This window comes from Charadrius vociferus, unplaced genomic scaffold (assembly GCF_000708025.1).
Source record: "Charadrius vociferus isolate BGI_N301 unplaced genomic scaffold, ASM70802v2 scaffold14, whole genome shotgun sequence".
Lineage (NCBI taxonomy): Eukaryota > Metazoa > Chordata > Aves > Charadriiformes > Charadriidae > Charadrius > Charadrius vociferus.
This window is the reverse complement of record NW_009648876.1, coordinates 5,913,885-5,934,717: the sequence shown is the minus strand read 5'-3', so window position 1 is coordinate 5,934,717 and position 20,833 is coordinate 5,913,885. Positions and strand designations below refer to the sequence as shown.

At 37.0% G+C, this 20,833-nt stretch overlaps 2 protein-coding genes across 2 annotated transcripts in view; both read right to left on the bottom strand.

Moving 5' to 3' along the window:
• Positions 1 to 15,542, bottom strand: part of NPAS3 (neuronal PAS domain protein 3) — a 675,200-nt gene extending 659,658 nt beyond the window's left edge. The window contains exons 1-2 of the mRNA XM_009887006.1: positions 15,464 to 15,542; positions 14,056 to 14,104 (exon numbers count right to left, since the gene is read on the bottom strand). Of these exons, the coding sequence (XP_009885308.1) occupies positions 14,056 to 14,104; positions 15,464 to 15,542 (128 nt within the window). The remainder of the gene's footprint in view (positions 1 to 14,055; positions 14,105 to 15,463) is intronic.
• The window catches only part of AKAP6 (A kinase (PRKA) anchor protein 6), a 232,497-nt gene continuing 226,298 nt past the window's right edge, over positions 14,635 to 20,833 (bottom strand). The window contains 3 exon segments of the mRNA XM_009886945.1: positions 14,635 to 15,160; positions 20,312 to 20,606; positions 20,721 to 20,833. The exon segment at positions 20,721 to 20,833 is cut by the window's right edge and continues 33 nt beyond it. Of these exon segments, the coding sequence (XP_009885247.1) occupies positions 20,353 to 20,606; positions 20,721 to 20,833 (367 nt within the window). The 3' untranslated portion in view covers positions 14,635 to 15,160; positions 20,312 to 20,352.

Below are 20,833 nucleotides of genomic sequence, written 5' to 3'. Positions count from 1 at the left end.
CCTTGTGAGTGCTGCCTGTTGAATTATTGAATATTCACAAGGACAAAGACTGTGAGCATAGCCCTGCATCAGTTAAGACACTTGTTGAACAGTATGGGTATATTGTACAAAAGACCTGGGTTTAAATCCCCAGCCTTTCGCATTAGGGGTGCAGTGAAAGCAGACCTTTTTTCCTGGATTTTAAAGCTGAACTTTCATCTCCTACTGAATTTGAAACAAAACCACCTTGAACATTTAAGATAGCTCCAAGCATGTTTTAGCTAGAGCATCAACATCACTCAGTACCAAGTGATGACTTAGAAATTTGAATGTTACCTGTCCTTATGGAGACAATGCACATTCTTTCTGTTTTCTTAGCCTTTCCTGTGAATGTAGACCATGTGTAAATGGTTATAATCAATGAGTTTTTTTATGTACAGTCAGGACATGAGGTATTGTGTCAAAGGCATAAACCATTTTTATCTTTCAGAACGAGCAGGCCTTATTAATTTCACTCCTGATATCATATTATGCTTTTATTTTTGTAGGAGTATGTTATCATAATAGATACCAAACAGCCCATTGATTCTTTGCACGAAATCTATATTACTTGGGCTAGAACTTTAGTTGTAGCCTACTGCATGCCAGTCATTCCAACAGTAACCCTCCTGGGCGCAGAATGGCCACTTATATTCAGCTTTGTGGAATGAATTACTTTCTAGAAAGTAATGTATAATTAAAAGATCAAGTAAATTGTAACCTCTGTATTTGAAAAACTACTGTTGTTCTTAAAAATCCAAACTGATTTGAGCACTTCCTTTCTCCAAAGCAAATAATTAAGAGTTACATGAGAGAAGCGTGGTAAGTTATACAATTAATTCTTGGAAGAGCATCTGGATCTTGAAAGATTTAGCAAGCACAGGGAAATAATTGCAGTAGGATCTTCATTAGGTTTGGTACATTTTGCGTATTTTATTTTTCTATTAAATTAATCATTGCTATTTGTCACTCAACTATTTCTGAGGTAATTAACCTAACGCACATACTGGCTCTGGTCCATAACATACATCCATAGCGGTCAGGTCAGTCTCTGTGGTTTTCTTGTTTCTTTCTGATGTGTCAAGGTAGAAGCATGTTTTTTTGTACTCGTTCTCCACAGCTCTGCTGAGTTTATAAAAGATGCTGAGCACAATGAGCCGGGTCATGCCTGCTCTTTAAAATGTGCTTTGCAGAAGATTTAAGAGAAGAGGGACAAAAAAATAAATGTACTAAGTACAGTATTTTGCGCTCGTTGCTGGAAGCAGAGTCCATATCACAACAGCCAGTTTGTATTACAGTAGTGTTAAGCTACATGTTGAGTTTTGCTTAACACTCCATTGCTAAAATGAAGGATGATCTTTGAGTTAGAAAGTGGAGAGAGAGAGAGAGAGAGAGAACAGGAGAGGCAGGGCCACAAGTCATTTTTTCTGTTGAAAGCTATATTTAATATTGCCCTTGATACTTAAAAGTTTTCTGACAGCTCTACAAAGCATTCAGATCATCAGATTTAATGACTTTGGGCACCTAAATTAGGTATTTCAGGTTTAGAAGCCTAAATTCAATCTACATGGCCTAATTTGAAAGCTTTCATTTAAATACGGGCTAATCAGAATTTCTGAAAAACAACTCTTTTGTTTCAAGAGTCAGGTATGGATTGACATCCCCAAATTTTGAGGCCTACATTCAGTTATTTTGCACTAGGTCACCATGTTCTTTCTTGCTTTTAGGGCTGCAGTGGGTGGGGAAGTAACCAACAGTGCCTACAGCAGTACTGCAGATATACTCATCTATTCACATCTCGGTTTTGTAAGAATGGATTAATTTCTGTTATTTTTCCCCTTGCTTGCTTAAAGTTAAATGAGAGAGTATTTATAAGGGGGGTTAAAACATTGGGGGTGTACTGTGAAATTCTAAAGCTTCTTAGAAGACACCTATCTAGGATAAGGGAAAGAAAGACTGATCTTTTGTCAGCCTTGATATTGAATGCCATAACTTAAGAGCTTTTAACATGAATTGTAAGCAGTGAAACAAAAAGCTGCTGCTGACAGGAAGAAGTAGGGCGCAATTGTTAGAGAGGGCAAGGGTTAATATAATCAAGGAAATGTGGCACCTACAAGACTGAAAACATTTAACATCCATTTAGTATCTTTGATCAAACAAGACAGAAAGTTGTCTTGCTTATGTCTTAGTATGTATGGATATGTCTTAGCTATACAATACTTTATATATAATAGCTGTCATCAGTATCTTGTTGGTAAAGATTCTTGTTTGTAGAAAATAAAATAAATTAGAAGAAAGTTTCTAACAATCAGGAAAACAAAGTTTTGAAGCAGCACAGAAATTGGAATAAAGCAGTGACGGTTTTGTCCCATTAAAGATAGCGTTTTATTCACTTCAGAAGAACTTTACCTGATGCGAAGATATTCAAGAACAAGATGATATACCTTCAGAGATCTTCTCCATTCCTAGGTCATGCTTTAAATGAGGGAATTGGCCGGCTTGAGTGTTAGTTATGGAAAAGCTGCTCAATGGGCTCACAGGGGCAACCAGCCCATTCCTCCCACATCAAGGGATTCTTAAGGGCTCCTCCCAAACTGAAAAGGCAACTTGAACCTGTTTACTTTACAAGGCAGGCAAAATTTTCCATCGCTTACAGTTTTGGCTTAAAACTCTTATTCCAACTGCAAAATTGTGCATTAACCATGGGAATAAGCATGAGGTATTAATCTGCTTAGATTTCAATAATTTATCCTCCGAGGCACCCAATGGATAGCAAGTTGAGCCAAGTAGCTTGAAGGAATGTTTAAATAGAACTTTTCCACGTGTTAAACAAACACTGATGACTGACAGTAAAACATAAATTAAAGTCATAAGAAAAATAGTCACTGGATCCATTGCTGTGAAAGAGAGCTTTGCAAAGGTACATGAAACATTTGAAGCTAAACAATGGAGCCCATTACTGTCAGAATTTCTTCTTTTCTTAGCCTTATATCCTACCGACTTACTGCATTTTTTTTAACATTTTTGCATAGCCTCAAAGTGTTTGGCCATAATTTGAGCCTCCCACTATGGGGATGTTTATCAAGTGACACTTGGTTTGTTAACTACTCTGTCAAGATGCGAGTATTCAAAAATTTAATCAACATCTCTTTTTTTTTTTTTTTTCCTGTGGTAACTTAGAGAGTTTTATTCCATCTTTCTAGCCAATTGCTTTGAAACATATGTCCAAGTTACCTCTGCATAGAATTTCTCTTGTCCCCCTCCTTGATCTTGAAAAATTAGGTCAAACTTGATTTTTAGGTCACAGTAGAGAAGCACAAAAATCAGTAACTACTTCACACTGTGCTTTATAATAATCCTTTCATTTATCCACCATCCTGATCTTTTATCAAAGAGTTGAGAAGTGATGAGTTTCATACTCACTACTCATAAAAAAAAGGCACAGCATTTTGAATGACAAATAATTCATCTTATCAATACATGATAACCTGAAGATTTCAGTTATAGGTCAAAATTTTGGTTTTTTAATTTCAAGTTCAAAACCTCAACATTCCAGAGCTAGAATAGCTTTTGGATGTGTTTTGCCTGCTTCTAAGCAGAATCAAAGAAGTAGTTTAAAATCAGCTAAGATACTTCTCTAAATTGCTATAGTATCATTGCAGTATCTTCAGAACTCTGAGTACCTATTAAAAGAGTCTCTCTTCGTGCAAGATTATGTATTTGCATCCTGGTAGAGCGGGGTCTGCCAACCACGGGATGGAATAAAGACGGCATTGAAACTCCCTTTGTTTCCCGAAACGCTCTGACACCTTGCATGTAGCTGAGTTTATGGGAACCAGAAATGAAATCAGGTAAGTTCATTTCAAGCTAGAGTCTATAAAAATCAGAGTGAGGCCGGAAATGCAAACCAGAAACAGCTTATATGTGTCCAGTACCCTACAGACCCATGGCTAATGCTCCTGGGTGCTGCCACCATGCTGATACTGAGGACAGAAACAGGGGGAAGGAATACAAGAAACAAAAGCTCCAAACGATAGCCCAAACTCATTTCCAGGTCCTAAGAAGGGCTTAAAAATGTAAAATTACAGGCACTTGAAACTGTCCTTTTAATTACTCTATTCAATTATTATGCCTTCGGTAGGCTCTTGGGAAAGAGAAAGAAAGCAAGGCAGAACAGAGCTTAACCGTGGATGGAAGACTGGCAGAGAGGAGATGAGGAAAGCACAGTCCCGTTTTCTTTGTGGCACCTCTTTGCTATAGAAAACTCTCACCGCTTCTTTTGCAATCTTGAGAGAGGTCAGAAAAGAAGAACAAATGTGACCCCTAGAAAATAATCTCTTTCATCTCCCTTGCTCTGCTAAGGATACACTTCTTGTCTTGCAAATGGAGCCGTTTGACAATCATTGCTCTCAGCGTCTGGTTAAGCTTCATCTTTGGTGCTAACAACCAGTGCACTTTTGACCTCCCTGTGCTGCAGTAGACATACAGTGGCAAAAAAGGTCAAGGAACAACTTTTCCACAAAGATTATAGTCTGACAAACCTTTTCCTCTGGGCAACCTCAGAACTTGGATATTGGCCTTATTGGACTTGATTTTAAAAAAATTCAAGGTTGCTCCGGTGTGAGCAAAGACAGTCATTCTTCTGCTATTGCTGTGGAGCCCCCAGACTAGTCCCCTTCTTGAGACACACTTTTCTTTACACCTTCTCCAGTGCGTTTACATGCACCTTTCTATGCCTTTAAAGAGGGAGGGGGATTAAGAGTTTTCTGTTCTCTGTAAAAACGTGGGCTTGTCTAGCTGTGGTGAGAGCAAAGAGGCCAGTGCTGGTTGGGACAGGAAAAGTAAGTGCACGGTTTTTGGAATCGCTAAATTATTCAGCTGCCCACAGTTCATATACAAGCACTTCAAATACACAGAGTATTAAATATATAGAAACATTAAAGCTTTTGTTTTTACACTAATAAAAACTGAGCCTTTCAGCAGTGTCTATGTAAATACTCTTAACTCACAGATTGTAAACCAAATTAATAGTGCAATACCTATTCCATTTTTCTGTCTTGAAAAATATTAAAAACTCAGTCTCACGAAAGCAGCCAGGAATTCAAATGCAGGCACCATTCCATCATCTAATCTAGGGGACTTATCGGAGTGATCCATTTAAAGGTCTTTTCCTGTCATTACTTACTTTTTTTCATGTTTATAGTCTAGGGCACATGGTACGCTATGAATAAGCTGGGTTTCTGTCATTAGCCAATGCTAAAGGGCAATTTGTCATGTGCTATGGCACAATGCACTTAGCAACTTTATTTGTGAAAAGGATCTAAGTTCTGCAAAATCTTGTGTTGGCAGCAATAATCACAAATTGCAATGCAATTTTAAAAATATAGCTAGTTAATGTATTATTTAACTGGTAGAATTTCTTTAGAACACAGGCATTTCTATTTCCTTCGAAGTGTGAAGTTTGTTATAGAACTCAATACTCAAATTCAAAACAACTATTATTTGCTTTTTTCCAAAGATATTTACAACAGTAAAATGTAAAGATTTGGTTATGAAATAAATTAAGTTTAAGCCTTTCTATTTCTAACTGGACCTTGAAACAGATTTCTATATCCAGAATGAGATAATGAAAAAGACAGCTCAGTATAGAAGTAGTAAGTAATAGGCAGCACCATAGCAAGCTTATCATGTTTATAAAGCCGAACGGCTACTTAACCAGAAGTATTGACATATGATGAAGTATAGTCTGGATGAAACTGCTATCGCACAAAGAAATCACTATGCCTTTTTTTAAACATACAGTATGTCAACATGTTTAAGGATTTGGGCCAAGGAAAGGTGCTGCAATTCTTTTTTCAATCATTTGTCACGCTTCAAACAGGTGCTGGCCCTTTGATTCTATAGGCAGATTCATCCCACTTTATTAGCACTTTAACGAGTTCATACTAGTTGCTTCTGGTTTCCATCTGTGCAATGGAAAATTATCTTGCATAAAGACTGGCTATGTATGGGGTCACCATGGCATTTTTTTTTTACATCATAACAATACTGCCTTTTTAAGCGACTATTTCCTAGTCTCATCCAGTTTCCCATACTCCTATCTTGTGTCACAACTTATTTGTTTATCTATACACTGCTTTGCCCTGGTGAATACAAGACCTCACTATCCGACTTCCACTTTCCAACACTGCAAAGGAAGAAATACTCAGGCATCTTTTCCCCCTTTCATTCAAATCATATCCTCTGCGCTGAGAACAGAATTTCCTGATAAGCAAAAGAGACAATGAGGGTCTGTAGCCTGCTTTATGGTGGGGGCATTACTAGTAAATGAAACAGCAAGAGCTCCTTTTTCAGAACCACTATTTATGGATCCTTATGTAGGAACAGCTTGGCTTCTGTTCACTAACATTGCCAGAATTAAATTACATTTAAGGACTTTGGACTTGCTTTTAAATGTGGACGGGCATAAAAGGAAGAACTGTATGCTATGTAATTTTCCTTCTTTTTTAAATTTGGCTGATGAGAAATGCTTCATGTATCTATTTGTGAGTAGGAGTAGAGAGGAAGTGTTGGTGGGTTGCTGTTTGTTTTCTCCTTGTAATAACAAACTGATAGTCTTCCAAAACTTACTCTATTGTTACTTTCAGTGCAAGGCAAAAATAACAATATAGTCACAAAAAAAAAAAGCATTGGGGAAAATAACTTAAATGAATGTTCATTTGAACATTTTGTTCTGAGGTCCCATTGGTAATGAAGCATAAGATAAGGACATTTTTATCCAAAGTGATGTTTCAGCAAATAACATTGTAGAGACGATATGTTTACTGTGTACATTTTAGATTCAAGCATATAAGCGTAGCCATTACAGTAATTGTGTTAGTAGCCCACACCTACCTTGACAAATGCTTTTCTTGGTTGTGCAGAAGCTTCACCAAACCCTCTCTTCTCCATGTGCTGGCTCTTATACACCACCTATCAAATTCTACTTTGCAAGCACCTGATCTGCCATTTCATTCCTTCCTGTTAAAGACTGTCAGCTGCTGTTCACCAGAGTGTCTGGGAAGTTTATCCCATGTTCTTAAGCCTTTGTTTTGCAGCTCAACACACATATTCAGTACTGAAAGTGAAGCTTTTCCCCAGAGGCCCATTTGTTTACAGCACCAGATCTGTATGTGTGCAGATACTAAATAACTACAGTTTTAATACCTCTAAAAATGTCACGTCACACCTTCTTTTTAGAAGAAGTGGATGAAATCTCAGCCCCTGTTCACAGATGCCAGCGTTCAGCTGCAGATCTGGTTTGACGAAATCTCAGCCCCTGCTCAGAGATGCCAGCTGTAGTAGGTGAGAACATTCCTCTGGTAGTGGCAAGAGCGACTGGAAGGATGTTCCTAAAACAGTTTTCTTTTTTATTCTTCCATAAAACTCATGAGTATATGATAAAATAGAATTATTAGAATGTAAATTTCTAAGATGAACATGAACTCTCTTAATTTCTTTTTAATTTGACTAAGCTTAAGAAATACATTCAGAGATATTTCATTAGGGTGTTTACTGTCATGATAAGGATCAGGAAAGATAAATATTACTGATCACCATTGAAAAGCCATAAGAAAATAATTTTAACGTATATCATATTTTAAAAGAACCACCTGAATCTTTGAATGAGGATATATATAAGTTGGCTTTCAATTGAAACTATATAGTTTCTTCTAGGAAAATATAAAAATTCAGAATTCCAGTTGTATGCAAAATGTGGTTTCCCTCCTGGCTTGTTTTAAAGACCCACAAAGTAAAAGTCCTGGTATAAAATTTCTTGAAGGAAAAAAAAAAGAAAAGAACGTATGATTGCATAAAACTTTCAAAGTACAATGGAAGTCTAAGAGAAATATAATTATTATTGTCGGTTTATCACCTCAAACATGTTGTTGCAAATGTCATTATATCAGATGAGTTTGAAAACAGGTTTTCCATTTCGCACTTTATTTGACAAGGTGATTCATTGTGTAGAACAGTTTAAGATGTCAGTCCTCGTGGAAAGAATTGAGTTGTGCTGATGTGCTTATGAGCGTTCCTCCATCAAAGTATATGATTAAAGAAGGGTTATTCTTCTGAAATATTGTCAACCAACTGGCCTGAAATATGAGTGTTTTCTTTATTGAAATACAATTTATCACAGTTAACTCCTTCTAGGTAACCATGTATATGTTACATACGGCATATGGAAAGCTGGTTACAGTTATCCACAAAATCATATTTGAGATAATTTCTTATGCTGCAGCACAATAGCTTGTCAAGTAATTGAACTAATTTGTTTCTGACATCACATCTTCATTCTCAACAGGGGAATGAAGAGGAAAGAAAAGAAACACAGGCATTTTCTATGCTTTTTGTATGTGCCTTGTGTCTGTCAGTGGCCCATTTATGAATTGCCTCAAAGAAAGGCCGAAATCTTCCATCTTGCTTTGGCCATTTTTACATCAAGTTAGGAAATTTCCCCTGTTCTTTCAGTGGACAACAGCCTTCATCAAGGAGAATGAAGTTTGCTCTCCACTGTCATTAGCTTGAACTAACCTGCTATCTTAGCACAGCTGCCTATTCTATATTTAGACTCCTTCACAATCCCACTAAGCTGTTTGACTCAGTAATTTCTCATAGAAATGAAATTCCACACATTAATTATATATCATGCAAAGGAGTACAGTATCTCCTTCCATCATGTCTAAATTCACTACCAATCCATTTCCGTGAGTGACTTGGTATTATGCGGCTGGGAGAAGAAGACAGACAGATTTGTCTTAACCAAACCATTCATTATTTTGAATACTATCATGTCTGTTGTGCTACAAAATGCTATCAAATAGTTATAGATATGTACTGTAGGCATAACTCAACTTTTCCTTCGTTCCCTTCCCCTTCCCTTCCCTATTTCAGCATTTGTCTAATGTGACAAAGGTGATCTTTACATTTCCAGATGCTGTTCTACCTACAAAAACCCAGGATGCAGGATATATGGCTAAAGACTAAGGTGCTGATATACATTATGCATTTTGTCTTCCCCTCTTACTGTGATCATAAGAGTGGTGAGTGGCAGAGAAATACATACACACAGATTACAATTTGACTTTACTCACAATTGACGATAATTATTAAGAACACATCCCTCCCCATCCAAAGAACTCACACATAGATACCCCTCCCCCTCCGAGAAGAAACCTCCTCTTCAACACCCTATGTTTAATGCAATCAAATGTTAATTAACTGACAATGGTACATCTGATTGATATGCTTGGCATACCGAACAGCAGATTCAGAAAAATGAGTACTCATGAATAGCATCACTTTGCAGTTTGCAATAAGAAGGCTAGCAATAGAGATAAAGCTGTTGCAATACAGTGCAGCCTCTACGATTCTACAAATATCTGAACCAGAGCTAGTTCCCATCAACCATCCTTGACGCTCCACCTCCTCCTCTGCTTCTCTCTTCTTTTTCAGCCCTCAGCCCGCATGCCGTTTGCAGACCCAAACCCTCCCTCCAGCCCAGCCGGCACAGCTGCGGCACTACGTATCCACCACCCACTTTCTCTTCGCTCCCAGCCCCTGTTGTTCTGCTGCTCACCCACCTTTCAAACCGGTACCTGTAAACCACCTGTTAGAAACATCACTTCCAAACCCTTCCTCTAGTTGCTGAATTGTGCAAGAAGCAAAGGTACGAGCGGAGAACTGACTGTTCAGCTCAGAAGACCAGAGGATGAGAGATGCAGGACGTGTAAAATGAAGAGCAACAGGTTTGAGAAACGTTTGTATTCTCATTTCAGGCAAACTCCCCTTACAGAGGAAGCTTTCTTTACTAGCCATATTAGTAGTGGAAAATAGAGCTCTATGTGCATGAAAAGCTCTTTAAAGGCTTTGCCTTCACAAAATATGGCCAGAAGCATCACTGATCAGCTGGGCTGGCACAGATGCTCAGCAATCCAACAGAGCTGTAGGGTTGTGGGTTTTTTTATTCACACCGCAATTTTAACCATTGCAAAGATATTTCCATAATCTTTTCAGCACTTTGAAAAGCCCTACTTTGAGGTAAGTAAAGCAAAAACTATAGAGAGACCTAGATCTCTCTGGCATTGGTACATCAGCATAAATAATGATCAGTTAATAGATCTATCATAATCCTACCAAGCTTAGAGTATTCTTGATTAAACTACTGGCAGGGGACCACTAAGGATTCACAGAAAGATTGCTTTTTTGTTTTCTTTTATTTTAATATTTTTATTTTATCTGCCACTGTATATTATTTAAAATCTGCTTGTTACAGCTTCATTTTCAAGCTTGTTAGAGGCAGACATTTCTCAGCCCAAATTTGGTTCCGTTCCTTATGAAGAAACAACAAAGCCCGTGCCCTCTAAAGGCAGTTCTGGGATCAGGCTTTTGATTCAAAAGCTACAGAGCAGAAGTTCAGGTATATATGCACAGTAGAAATTGCCATACCGCCTTGCCTGAGGGCACGTTATTTCCCATAGCATTTAACTCCTCCTGAAAAAAAGGGATAGATTTGGGGTAGACAGTTGATGCTCAGTATCGGTTCTCCCAAAGTCTGATTTTTTTCATTCTGTAAATGAAGAGCATCAAGAACGGTTTGTGTTTTCCCACTGTTGCTTGAAATCTGTTTCCCTTTCCCTGTCAGTCTCACAATGTTTCTTTGGAAAATGCTACAACTGGATCCTTGCTGCATTTAAAACATCCTCATCATAATTACAAGAAAGAGAAAAATCTTAAAAAAATTGTATGACTTCTTAAAATTATTTTCACTTCCATTTGCAAATGCAGAATGTCACAGAGACATGAGCTCAATATAAGGCAGAGGTAAAACCATTTACTTGTCTATCTGTTCTTTTCATACCACAGCATTTCATTTCAAGAATAATGTAATTCTGTACTTGTAATTTTTAAGAATTAGTTTGACAATAACAATATCCCAGTAATATCTGTACACTAAAATTACTGACTTACACAATTCTAACTTCACTTTTAACTTAGTTATTTTCCCCTCTCCCCAGAAATAAAGTAATACTACTTGCTATTGCATAGGAAATTCAATTTTTAAAGCACTGAGGCACTTAGAATTCATCCAGTGTACATACCTACCTGATGCCAAGTTCATTTATGGTCTAGTCCTTAAAAACATTTCTAAAATCAGGGGTGAGCATGTATTTACTGAGTAAACAGTAGTCACATGAAAAATGTAAGCGATTCAGGTTGGTAGAAAAGGTACAAAAGAGAGGGTGAGTCTGAAAAATTAGAAGCACAGCACTGAAGGCAATAGATCAGATGTCGTTTGTTGGCCAAAATCCCTCTCAAAGTGATGCTATTATTAGGAATAAGTTTGTAGAAACTTGTCAGTGAAGGAGATTGACTTGGCTAAGAACTTGACATCCCCGTTAATCCTCTTGAGCCAAGAATGAGTACGGTCTGGCCTAAACATTAATAACCCCTTTTCTGTGCACTGCAGCACAGGAACCTTTACAACATTGTTCCTGATGTCTTCAAGCCAAAAAAAAAAAAAAAAAGCATCCCTCTTACCTGACACATTTTAGTCAAAACATGTTGCTTTGCTCAACACAGGGGAATTGGAATAAAAGTCTAAAATATGTGACACGGGAGGCTATGTCATCTGTGGATCCTGTCACCAAGGAGGAAGGTCGAGATGCCATCTAACTGACATCGACTCTTTATCTGAGTTTATTGTGAAACAAACAGGAACAATTTCAGTATCTTTGCCTGTGTTTGTATGTTACCTGTACACATGTCTACACTGAACAGCACACAACCAACCATAAGGACACAGAGGTGACGCCTAATTTTCTCTTACAGAAACTGTAGTGGCACTTTTCCACAAGAACTCCGTGACTTACCTTGGGAAAAAGGAAAACCATTATGCGAGAAAGACTGGGGACGCGGTTTACAAAGCTATCCATATATAAAACTACTGTGATTACAAAACGCCTTCTAAATCGTAGTCCCGGGCTCGTTTTTTAGCCCCAGTGTTAGGGTGCGTTCCCTTTGGCTAGAGCCGGAGCGCTCCGGCTCTGCGTGGAAGGAATGTGAAGCAGGCAGGAAAAGGAGATCCATGTGTCCAGGCCATTGCTGTCAAATGGCCTCCTCACACGTTGCAGATGTTGTTCAAGCATGAGCCAGGGAGCGTGTGGAATAAAAAGCAGCCGATGGAACTTCAGGTGGGGAAAAATGCTGCAGAAAGCTTGCAGCGCGCTTCTAGACCACAAGAAAATTTCACCAGCAGGGAACAGGATCTATACGGTAATCTATGTATGGGCTGATCTTAGAGGTAATATTGGCACATCAACATTAATTTTACACTATACCAATATTTTTCTTTCAGGAGTTAGCACTAGAACTTCTTGCAAGTTCTAGGCACAATTTCGCCACAAGCATATAACTTACACTAAGACACGAACAAATCCTTTAGAGTACATATCAGGGATTTCTTTTCCTTTAGAAATCAATTTTTATTGACAAAACAGTCCAATATATTCCGAGAAGAAAAATAAAAAAGTGTAAAGTTTCTAACCATGCCAAAAAAAGAAATAGTTGATAATGACGGGTCTCGCGTCACAGCTATGAAAATGATGACTTTATGTCATGAGACCAAGTAATATAGATCTGGGAATATTAGTTAAAATGTTCAGCATCTCTCAGAAAGGAACCACAGAAATTTGAGTTGTGACCATACAATATTCCAGATATTGTATGATGAATATGTGGCTTATTGATTTGACAAGTACTACTATTTCCCCCCAGGAAAAAAAGCGAATTTGTGGCAAATGGCCTAACAGAATGGTACAAGTAATTGATGGAGTTCTGCACAGTCTGTTGGGTGAGGTGACAGATCTGAAAAGCCTCTGACTTATTAGTTTTCCTGTCATCACAGTGTAAGGCACGACTATAGTCAAAGTAAGTTTAAAAAAAATACAATATAAATCAGAAAATACTAGGGAGAAAAAAAAGAATTATTCCAAATTCAATTCCCATATCAAGATCTTTTTAAAAATCATGTCTGAAATAATTCATAGACAAACATAATTGTTACTGTAAATATTTTACTAAAATTAGGAATTATAATCCAAATTACTTTATATATAATTAAAAAAATATTTAAAAAATAGTAAAGTGATCTTCAGCTATAGTTATACATTTTAGGTAATGACAGGTAGATTTGTACATGATACAAGATACGCAAGAGCAGAAAACTATGGATTCAGAAGGCACTCTTAAAAATTGCCTCTTATTAGTTACACTTTTATTTAAGCTAAGAGTTGTTTCTGCTGCCCTACCCACACCATAGCCTACACAAGGCTACGCAGTGGAAATTTAAATTGAGAGAGAAATAATTTGTCTCTTGCAGCAATAGGAAGCTGTTAATAATTTGGAAAAAATGAGGGTTTTTTCAAATACCTGTTCCTTCAGTCTTGTATGGATATATCAGCTTGTCAGTATAGTTTCTTTAAGCTACTAGCCAAGCTTGTCAAACTGATGCACTTTTTTTAAATGTGAAGAAGAATGTTGAAGCTTTTTGTAAAAACATTTACATGGAAAAATAATGATAAAAGATGGTATGGGAGAGCATTCCTGGCCTTTGAACTTTCCTGACATCCTTTCCCAATGGCGTTTTTAGGAGATGAATGCCATGTTTGCAGAGATAGGTTATAAAGCTGTCTGGCTTGTTTTGGCCACGCAATATAGTTTTAGCACAAGATAAAACCAGTTAAAATGTACAGTCTAAAGAGCCAACTGTAAAAGTATCTCTGCAAATATATATAAAGCTTTTTCAATATAAATATGAAATTGTAGGAAACGGACAACAAACTCTTAACGATAAACACTGAAAAGATCTGCTATAAAAGTGGGCTTGCTCATCGCCACCACTGCAGTCGGCAGCGCACTAGCTTAAACTACTAAATATTTGTGTCTCCTTGTTTGGCCCAAAAGACCTGCGGAATCTTTAGTGAAAAGGTTCTTTACCTCTGAGTCAGGTAATACAAATCTTCACCAGCTATGGAATCTCCCCTCTCTAGGGAATATTTGCAAACAAAAACATATCCTTCTGCGCTTTGATAAAGCACTCTGTTCTTGGAACGCAGGTAAAACAGATCACCAGTTCTGCTTTTTTTTCCCCAATAAACTATGTTTATTATGCCAATTCTAATTACCATGCAATCTAATGGTTTTAAGGCTTATATTTTCCACATCACTGGACATCACAAACATGAAAGCATTTTATACTGTCATTATACATCAATGTTTGCACTCGGTTATACATATATACAGAAATTATTCACACATCTTAACCTTGCTATTTCCTCCTTTCAAACCAACATAATTTCACTGTGAAAGCAGCTTTTTAATAAATGGTATAAGAAATACAGCAAGGCACACATTTTTTAAAAACTTTTTTTCTCATTACCACCTCAAGAAGCATAAAAACCCAAAATGTTGTACGTAATTCAGTAGAATGTCAACAGTTCCTAATATACAACACCATGTAGTTGTTTCTTGAAGTGTTGCATAGATTAACTTTTAAAATTAAATAAATAAAACGCCATTTATTTTAATTGCTTAATTTTTAGATGTATTGAATCAGGAGGGCTAACGACTTCTTTTTGCTGCAGTCCAACAAAATTGTCACTTTAAAAGTAAAATAGTTTCAATAAACTTATGCATTATACACATAAATATTAAATTTGATACAGAAAATAGAAGAGTACTGACAGGTACAGTTCTGAAAAGATAAACCAGACTGATCATGAATTCTGAGGAACTTCAAAACTTTAAAGAAGAGAACCAGTGATAAGTAGATAACAGGAGCATCCAATTTAGGAAGGGGAGGTCATTAGAGGTAGCTTGGGAGAGGAATCCATATGAAAGCAAATGGCCTTGCTACGATACAAAATGATCACTGAAATAGGACTAGCATATGCAGCCTGATCACAAAGCCAACATGGACAAATCACATTTGGAAAGAAAATCTATCTTGGGAGTCAGTGTAATGAAAGGCAGTGATACAATGGAATTGGAGGTCATCCCAGGGTTTACAGGATGAACCTGCACCTGAATTGCAGCCAAGTTTCTAAAAGGAAACAAAAAAGTAATAGTAGGTTACAGAAAATGAAGTTTTATTTGCAAAACATAGCTCTTCCAGAACAACCATAGATAGTCATTAAATGATCACATGCCAGCGCGTTTAATGCAGAAGCATACAGTAGGCAAACAATGACTTTTAACAGCCTGAGGTACAAGTCAGTGTAAAAAATCGTATTGATGTAGAAAACTCATTGATTTTTGTAAAGACTTTGTTTCTAAAGAAACAAGGGAAGTCATCAAATCTGACCTTTTCCCTGGATCCTGTCCTCATCCTTACCTGCGAACTTACCTTCAGCACATTCAAAAGTGCACCGATCAATGAAAACATAGGAATTTTCAAAAGCCAAGCAAGAAGAAGATCTACCCATCGCTTATTTTAATATTCATGTAAACATATAGAATGAGATTTCAATGGAGAGGAGGAAAAGGATTGTCACAGAAGTGGTCCATGAATAGTCAGTGTCATCACTGTATTTTTAAATTGTAAATAGCTATTTAGACACTTCTAATACCAGCAATGAGTTAATTTTTCATACTATAGAATTATCCAGCTCAGAGTTTAGGGTTAAACTATTCATCAAAGAGCCCAGGTTTATTATGAGGATTATGAAGAAATAACTGTCAGAATACAGCTCAAAGATTAGTGCAAAGTACATCTCATAGGCATTTCCTAGGAGGCACTCCAGACATGCATTATGTGCCTTCCAAATTAAGCAGGAATATCTGGATCTATCCAGTTACCTTCTCCTTTGATCTTATTTCCTGTAACTGACACCCCCCCCCCCCTTTTATAGAAGAAATATACTTACATGAAAATAGTGAAAAGCTCAAGTTTGTTTAGAAATTAGTGAAGAACTGATATGAATAAAGGGGAAGATTGTATCAAAAAGGTTTCTACAACTCTGGCATGAGTTTCATATATCTATAGTAAGAAAAGTCTCACTGATGGATTATGTTAGGTTTTTCAAAAACTATGTAATTCGTAGACAATACAAGATTATCTGTTTATTCTACTTATTTTTTTTTAAAGTCAGCTACTGTAAGGAGCTAAAAAAAGTCAGACTGTCTTAAACTCTATAAAGAAACATTATAGTACCTACCTCCCTATAAAAACCTCAAGAAAAAAATGGTAAGCAAAGATTTCGACTGTTCTTGTAGCTCTAGTCTCTAAAAGTAAATTATTACATATTAACTAGTGTGTAAACCTGTATATTATTTTTCTTCTGCAATGAATAATTAACTAACAGTCCTTTGCATTTATGTATCATCTTTTATCTGTGGATCTCAAAACACTTTTCAGTGAATAAATCATGCTTCACAGGTCCCATTGATCATTATTCTCATTATTTTGTTGCTAAAGAAACTGAGGCAAGGAAGGAAGAAGTCATACCAAAAAAATCTATTGCTGAACAGGAACTAACAGTCAGGCCTTCTGAGTGCCAGTCCTGGCTTTCTCCTGGCTCTAGTAAGTGGCAGGATATTCTGGCTAACATTGCAGCACTGTCAGATAAAACCAATTTAGTTTTCTTAAGCCCAAGTAATACTTTTTTTTTTCCTAAATTAAGTTAAAACTTAAGTTTAAATTACAAATTCTGTACAAAAGGAAGGAAATAGCTTTTGTGACTTACTTGTAAGAACTAACATTACACACAGAAGTCTAAGGTATCCTCTAGAACAGACTTTGGACACACCACATAAACCTCCTTAAAGTATTGGTCTCTACGCATATTGAATATGTGACTAAAAATTCCCACCCCATTGGTGAGTCACGGGTCACAGTGATAGCAGAAGATCGCATGATCTCATACACAGAAAGACAGTTCTTTCAAGCTGTCCCCTACTGAGAAATAAAATCAGCATAGCTTTACGAGCACCTCTGTTGAAGAACTCTGTGTTGGCTCATGCGAGAGACTAGTCAGTGCTGACAGAGACATTTTTAAGCCTGCTTATAGAATCGCTATTATTTTCCCACAACGGTCATTTTTTTGCAGCACACTGCTAAATAACAGGATTGCAACATTTGGCAAAAATATTTTCTTCACCATTACTTTTATTCTCCTGTCCAGCCAAGGCAAATACTAAAATCGAACTACATTTGAAACGATGCCTTTTTCAGCTTTGAATTCTCAGTATGCTTTTAAGGTACACATATACTATAGATTATTTTTCTCTAAGTATTGCAGCTACACATGGAATTACACATTTAAATGAGCTTACAGCACAGGTGCTACAGGAAAAATAATGGTGTTTGCCATTTATCTTTCAAATTAAATAATGTGTTTTTAAATAGTAACTTTTTTCATAATACACTTATGGGAACAACATTTATCTGTCACATTTTAAAAGATGTATTAGTAATAAATGTAAATTACCTTTGGAAAATCAGTAATTAGCCTCATCAAAAAATAAACAATCTGCCACCAAAAAGATAATCTTTAGCATAGTTAAGTATAATAACTGTTATTTGAATAAGTTAACAAATTAGGATAGATTGCTTCTGTAATTCATTCCCCATAGCATGAGAGATGAAGTTAAAGCACCAAGCTTGCAAATGGGGGAAGGGAGCTCAGACTTTACTGAAACCAAATCTAGCAGCTCATATTTTCATTTTTTGATGTGCCAGAGATAAACTATATGTATCCTAGGGCTTTACTACTGGGAATAATACAGGACATAATTTCCATGGAAGCAATGCTGTATATGTCAGTCAAGAACCAGTATATCTTCCTAAATGTAAAAAGTGGGATGTAGTGTGAAGGGCTTTGTTACCTTAAAAATATTTGTCAACCCCTCGGCAAAAATTAAAACTACAACCTAACTGTATCAAGTTGCTGCCTACAGACTCTGCGTTACATTTTATTGCATCGTGGGGCATTTAAAAATATCTCTATCCTCTATGTCCAATCTTAGTCCTTACACCTTTTTAACTGCATACTGTCATATCCCTGTCATATGAAAAACGCTGCTGGCTACCATGTAAGTAACTATGAAGTTCTGAAGAGTGAGGGAAAATTTATACAGTCTTTTGAGATCCTCAGAGGAAAAGTACTAATGAATTGAAAAGTCATGTTACTATCTTCATCAGTGAAAGAATAAGAACATGAATAAAATTACTTTCACTATAGCAAATATTTTTCCTCGAATTAATATTATAAAAATGAGTGAAAAAATAAGAAAACTAATAAAACAGTAATTTAGGAAATCATATGTTTACATAATTATCTCTTATCAATCTCAGACTTTTTTTAATCATCTCAATTTCCAAACAGAGGCTTCCATACACACGTAATCCTTTTCATGTAATTCTGGAATACATAGTATCATCTCTGAGTTTTGTAATTCCCAGTTGATTTCCATTGCTTCTCCAGTTGTTTGGATGTGTCCAAGTATTAAATAATTGGCAATCAACAGGTCATGATAGCTCATTTCAAAGCCATTCAAGAAATATCCTCTTTGCTATGATGGTTCCAAGATAAGGCATTATTCAAATAGATATGTGACAAAAAAGATAGTGGCAAGCTGTAGACTATTGCTGCCGTAACCTAAAGACTTTGCTAGACATATTTATACATATGTGAATGCGTGAATGCTGGGAAAACTGCCAATATGTGCAAAAGAAAAGCCCAAAGCAGAGTAATATAATATAGCAAAACCAGGAAATGCAGAAGTTAGATATCTAATAGCAGCAAAGCAATCTATTTTGTATAAATAGGCCCAGTTCCTCTGCTACAGCTTAATAGCTTGCAATAGGAGAGTACTAGTGGTTTTCACGGGCAGTGATGAACAACAGCCTTTTCTCCTAGCAACATCATGGAATCATAGAATAACTTAGGTTGGAAGGAAACTTGAACGTCATCTGGTCCACCCTCCTCCTCAAAGGAAGGCTATTTTCAAATGTAGATCAGATTATTCAGGGCCACGTCCACTTGAATTTTGAAAATCTCCAAGGATGGAGATTCCAGAACTTCCCGGGAAAACCTGGTCCCATGCTTAGCCTTGTATCTTAGAGGAAATTCCCTTGCTACAGCTTCTGGCAAGCAGTGACATTTGGAATTGGAGTGGCATTCGGAGTTGCCGTGCCGGCTCTGGTCTACTGCAGGAATGTTTCCAGAGACTAATGGCATTCTCATACAGCTAAGCTGGCTTTTGGGTCACCAAACCACCAGTGAGGCTTAAAGCAGCAGTGCTACACGCTAGGATCTGATCCAGAAGTTGCTTTGTAGATCTTCTTTTGTTGTTAAATGTGCAGTCATTGTTAGGCATTTTGCAAGGTCAGAAACTCCAGATCTGAAGCACTTTCAAACTTTGGAAGAGATCAGAGCCACTTTTTCATCTTAGGTTCCATCATTTTACTTCTGTTTCAAAATGCTTAGCACAAAACAGAAACAAAGCTTCCAGTACTGCTGTGTGGCTATCAGTTTCCATCTGCTTTGGTATTCAGGTCTTTATTCTACATTGACCTCACATTATCCTCTTTAATGATGTTGCAAAGATTTCTTATTTTGGTAACCTTAGCTTTTGGCCTAACACTGTGTTGTAATAATTGTGTTCTTAATAATGGCTTACTGAACTTAAGTCATGGTAAACTGACATCAAGAGATGACTTACTATCCCTCGACTTATTCTCCAGTCTGCTTAGCCATACTTCATGGCTTGTCTGGAAATATTGTAGAATTCCAACTCACTAGTTACCCAAAACTCTTGTAAAACCAGAAGTTCAGCTTCATCAAGTGCTTTTGAACACCTCTTAAGGCCATCTGACTGTGGAGAAAGGGATCAATGAGTAGAGCTGGTTTCTTGTTCCACAGCTCAGTTGAAGAGGGAAGAGGAGGCTGATACAGAAAAACTACTTTTTGAAGAATTCCGAAGTTCTGCAAGATGGCAGATTTCTCCCAGAAGAGAGCAGTCCCAGTCAGTGCAAAGCCACAGGGCAAGAAGCAGTTAGTATTCACTGCATTTGTTGTCCAGTGGCATGTAAATTGGGATTATAGTGTAATGAAAAACAAATGATATAGCACTATCATAAAACAGAAGCCCTGGATGGTGATTCATCTCCCTTCATTGTACAAAAATGTAAAAAAAATAAAAAGGCAAAAAAATGTAAAGAAAATGAATGTGCAACTTCTAGAGTACATACCTGTTTTTAGGATAATGTATGTGCCTGGAGAGGGTTACATTCTATCTGTGCATATTTATATGTCTTTCCTTATGAAGATTCAGGAGATTTTCTTCACAAGTAAGAGTTTTACTGTTCTGATGCAAAACATCCTTTTTCTGTGAGCGGCCAGGCGTTAACTGAAACTCTACAGCTGAAGCCTCTTCAGAAGCAGCAACACATCCTTTGGGCTCTTCAGTTCCAGGTGATTTTCCTGTACTACTCTTTTTAGTGCTAAGCTCTGGAGAATTCTTTTCCAAACCTTCAGGCTGCCTGTCTGAAATCAGTAAATCATCATCAGCATTTTTCAGATTGTTTGATGCAGTTTGTTCGTTAGGATTGGGGACGTTTATATAACTGTCATCACCACATAAGAAAAATAAATGCCTACCTTCAGATGAAGTTTTAACTTCTAATGACTCTAGAGTCACTTCACCTAGTGACTCTGGAGATGTTTCAGAAATAGCATTAGAAATCGGTTGCTGCTGCTCAACCCGTGCGTCA